This window comes from Callorhinchus milii, unplaced genomic scaffold, assembly GCF_018977255.1.
Source record: "Callorhinchus milii isolate IMCB2004 unplaced genomic scaffold, IMCB_Cmil_1.0 Scaffold150, whole genome shotgun sequence".
Taxonomy (NCBI): Eukaryota; Metazoa; Chordata; class Chondrichthyes; order Chimaeriformes; family Callorhinchidae; genus Callorhinchus; species Callorhinchus milii.
The window spans coordinates 55,814-60,783 of NW_024704891.1; the positions used below are offsets into that span (position 1 = coordinate 55,814).

At 43.2% G+C, this 4,970-nt stretch overlaps 1 gene segment (V, D, J or C); it reads left to right on the top strand.

Annotated features, from left to right (window-relative positions):
- Positions 1 to 2,411: 2,411 nt before the first annotated feature.
- Positions 2,412 to 4,494, top strand: LOC103173039. The segment is given in 4 exon segments: positions 2,412 to 2,462; positions 2,897 to 3,222; positions 3,847 to 3,942; positions 4,471 to 4,494. Coding segments are annotated over 4 exon segments (492 nt in total).
- The last annotated feature ends 476 nt before the right edge of the window (positions 4,495 to 4,970 follow it).

The following is a 4,970-nucleotide window of genomic DNA, read 5'->3' on the forward strand; positions in this document are numbered from 1 at the left end:
CTCTCCTCACGGTATCTTACAGCCTCCCAGGAAACATTCTCCAATTTGCACCATCAACGCTCTCTCAACGCCACTTGCCATTAAACACATCCGACAATGTGTATCTATGTGGCAGCAGTGATCATTACCTTATCAGGTAAGCGATAAACTCTCTCGTTCAGTCTGTTCCCTGCAAATAAAATCCAATGCTTATGTTTTATTGCATACAATAACCAGTATGCGACAGGGCTTTAGCGGTCGACTGGCGGCACAGGTTAAAACCTTCGGCAAGTATCCTTACTCCACACACAAGCCGGTGTTGTCCTGTCAGTACGTGGGCTTCCGATTATAAGTCGATCCGCAGATGCTTTTTGTGGTGTGATAATCCCTTAAAAAGTATTACCTTTGATAATATGTGCTCGCCATCCAGAACTCGTTAGCGGTTACTTCTGTGCGCATACGATGCGGCGCTTTGCCCAGAAAATACACTTAATGTGAATCACATGAAGCGCTTGGACATCTCCAAGCTGCGGTAAGTGGCTATATGAATTGAAAGCTTTATCAACGTGATTATAATTATGAATGTTGTTGCATTGTGTCTGTTTCCCAGGATATTGTGGAGGTGATTCGGTGACACAGCTCGAATCTGCTTTAACAGTGAATGAAGGGCAGGATGTTGCTCTGCAGTGTAATTACACAACTACAAGCAACACTCCCAATCTGTTCTGGTACCGTCACTATCCTAACAAAGCTCCAGAATATATCCTTTGGACATACGGCAGGGGCCAACCGCAACATGCAGACTTTGCAAAAGAACGTTTCTCAACGAAACTGGATGAAAGTCGTAGAACCGTCCCATTAAATATATCCCAAGTGAGAGTTACAGACTCCGCGGCGTATTACTGTGCACTGAGCCCCACAGAGGCACAGATCAGCGATTCCGCCCTACAAAAACTGCCACGTGGAGTCCTGTAGCTCAGTAGTTATAGCACTCGTCTCACAAGCATCAAGCAAGCGGGATACGTGTGTTCGATTCACGGGAAAGCGCTTTGAGGCGTTTCGACGATGTGGTTTGGCACTATAATAAATGCAACGATTATTATTATTAAATATGATCATGTTATTTTCACAGAAATAGCTTCATACATTTTGCACTCTGGGGAGACCTGCACTGGAAGTGTCCTTCTCTGCTATTTCAACAAGAAGGAAACAATAAGAAACATTAACTTGCATCTACGTAGCGACATTCATAGGGGGAATGTTAAGACGGGCCGAAAATAATTTGCAATCAACTGTCTCCAAATGTACACATGCTGTAGCTGCATTCCACCAGCAGATGTAACACGAAAAATAATATAACATGAGCTGCGACTGACATACCTTGTCACGTTCCTTTATGTAACTGACAGGTGCTTCCTGTTGCAGTTGACATAGTTTCCTGACATACATGTTGCTGCTTCAGCTGACGTGTAAAAACCTTGTGTAAAACATGATTGGCACAAAATTTAGATTACTCAAAGAACAGTGTTTGTGTCACATTTTAGATGTGTTGTCTTTCTCTACCAGAAGCATTCTCCCTCATGTGGATCTCACTGAGATAAAAAATGTGATAAATCTTGTTATGAGTAATATGGTCATTTATGTTTGTTTAATTTGAAAACGAGATTACAACTGACCTCGTTTAACTTAAATTAAGAATTGAAACGCAATCTCTGATACACTGGGAGCTCAAACTGTCGATCTGGGTCCAGAACCAATAACATTCAGACACATAGGAGAAAGTACCAATAACAGATGCCGGTTTTCAACTCAGCCTTGATAGAAAGTAAACCTTTTTTAAAGCTAGGCTGCATTGTTCAAGATCAACCAAATGAATGCATTCAGAACAGTATTGAAAATAAAAATGCTCATTTGATATACATCCATACTGCCTCTCGAAGGCGTCCTGAAGCGCTTCACAAATGCACAGTAAAGCAAATTGTTATTGGGTGAAACGCACTCCTCGCAACCTCGCCCAGACCCACTGGCCTCCAATCCGCGGCAGATCAAGTTCAAGATCCTCATTAGAGAAAGTAACATGAAAAGCGGAAAAGTTGTTACCTCAGCCTTGATGACAGAAACTGAACCTTATTCCTTTCGGCTCTGCTGCATGGCTCAACGATTCACTTCAAATCGGTTCACTCATTAAACAATAAAATGAATTGTTGTTGTGTGATACGTGCGGCAATATTCCCATACCAACCCAGACCCATTCGCTTCAAATCGAGAGAAGATCGAGTTCAAGATCCTCTGGTTAGTGGGAAACGCCTACAATTGGAGACAGTAAACCACTGAACCCGTCAGATCAGCCGCTTCCTCACAACTTGTCACTGAAGCAGCAACACAGCGATATACAAAGGAAGAGATCCCATTATCTGTCCACACCTCAGCAGCCAACATGACAGCTCTCTGCCAGTTACTGATAGCAATCCTCACCATAGCCAGTAAGTATGTGTGGACATGCACAGCGCATGATTTTTACATCATAAACTTTCCAAAGCATAATGTTCAGAGAGGTCGCCTCACCAGCGAGAGAACCCGAGTTTGATTGCAGGGCAATGAAACCTTTCAATGCGTTTGCTTACACCTCACCAATCTGTTTCCACAGCGTTAAGTAGGAAACATGTTGACAGTCGATTCCCCGATCGTTATCTGAGGTCAATAACCCATTATCGTATAAATCAATTGACAATAATATCGGCGAAATACTGCGGTGTTCAATTGTCTGCTCAGTTTCGCCAAAAATATAATCAATTCGCTTTGCAATATATTCTGTGGTTTCTTTGAGACTGATGTACTGTGCGGTAACGTGCTCTATAAAGTGGATAAAAGCAAATTATAAGTTGCTCAGAAAAATGTGTTGCTCTTGTTCTTGCAGAAGTTAGCGGGCAAGATGTTATAACCCAATATCCTCGCGAGAAAACAGAAATTGAAGGGCAAGACGTGGCACTAAACTGCAATATTTCAAGATTGGATACTGTCTTCTGGTACAGGCAAAACCCCGGCGGAGCTCTTCAATACGCGCTCAGGATATTTACCTCTGGAACGGTAAACAAATCTCCTGATCTACCTGAACGTTTCACTGCTGAGCTGATCAAGAAGAATAAAGTAATTAAGCTGCAGATACTCGGGGCTGTTGTGGGTGACAGCGCTGTGTATTACTGTGCCCTGGACCCCACACTGTTACAGGAAGGCACATACCCCGTACAAAAACTCAGCAGAAAGTCATGACTTCCGCTCACACATTTAATTTGGTGCTTTCAACAAACTGATGTGGTTATACAGTATTAACAAGGAGAGTGGTGTAAACAGGCTGTGCTGTCTTGTTGTGTATGGGATTAAGCAGTCGTTTTGCAAGCTGGGGGAACCGGTTTCTTTGGAAAAAAACGCTTTTTCCTGCCAGCAGACAGCGGTTGAACATAACAACAAAAGAGAACTAATGCACCAGAATGTAGCCCAAAATAGATATACCTCACCAAGTCTTGTCTCTTGCCTGTCAGCACCTCGTAATCTGTTAAATTAAGCAAACACTATGCGTTCCTCCAGGGAGAAAGAGAAAATTCGTTTCCATAGGCACATTTACACGCGAAGATGGCATATATATGTGGAACTGATGTATGTGTTTTCGTGAACTGGAATATGGGTGTAACTTGGTGCAGACACACTGCTCAACAAAGACATGTCACTGATGGAAGAGAACCATTGGATGAGTGAGATGGCAGAGCAGAGAAGGTGACGCACAATGACAGAGACACAAGGTTTGTACATAACCTTCAGACCTGCTCCCTCACAGTATATGACAACTTCTGTATGTTTTTTCCTGTTTAGCTCTCCTCACGGTATCTTACAGCCTCCCAGCCAACTTTCTCCAACTACACCATCAACGCTCTCACAACGTCCCGTGACATTAATACATATGACAATGTATGTCTATGTGGTAGCAGTGATCATTACCTTGTCAGGTAAGCGACAAACTCGCTCTATTAGTCTGCTTCATGTGCATATTATCCAATGAATATATATTTTTGCATTACATAACCAATACGGTACACGACTCATGCATTCCTGCAGCAAACGTGTTGACTTGGGTTTAGTTCCCGGCTTGGACATAGCGAAACCTCAGGCAAGTTTCCTTCCTCCACACACGCACCACTTTTTACATCGAGATATGTAGGTACCCGTTCGATTGTCGATCGTCGGATCAGGTTTAGGTGTTAATAATCGCTTAACGGGAACCAGTGATAATAATTCTATCAGTCATTCCATGACTTTTTATTAGGAAAATGCTGTGCGCAATTTGTTGCCACGTGTCGCCCACACAATACACATTCTCAGAATATTCTATTAAGCATTTGGAGACGCATTGATGTAGTATGGCGCTGTATGAAAAGCAATAATTTGTACTGGGATTATTGTTATGGTATTGAACGCTGATATGGGTCTGGTTCCCAGGACATTGTGGAGGAGACGCTGTAACACAGCTCCAATCTACTGTGACAGTGACTGAAGGGGAGGATGTTTACCTGCAGTGCAATTATACAGCTACAAGCGAATACAATACCTATCTGTTCTGGTACCGTCACTTTCCCAACAAACCTCCAGAATATATCCTTAGCACAGACACCAACAACAGGATCAAGAACGGCGCGGACTTTGCAGAAGAACGTTTCTCAACGAATGTGTCTAAAGCGGAGAGAACCGTCCCATTAAATATATTGCAAGTGAGAGTTACAGACTCCGCGGGGTATTACTGTGCACTGAGCCCCACAGAGGCACAGATCAGCGGTTCCGCCCTACAAAAACTGCCATGTGGGGTCCTGTGGCTCAGTGGTTACAGCACTTGCCTCACAAGCGATAGACGTTGGTTCAATGACCTGCAGAACGAATCATTGCGCAACTTTCCTTATTCCACACACTAGTCTCTGGTTACCAGCAGTAAATAGGAAGCAGGT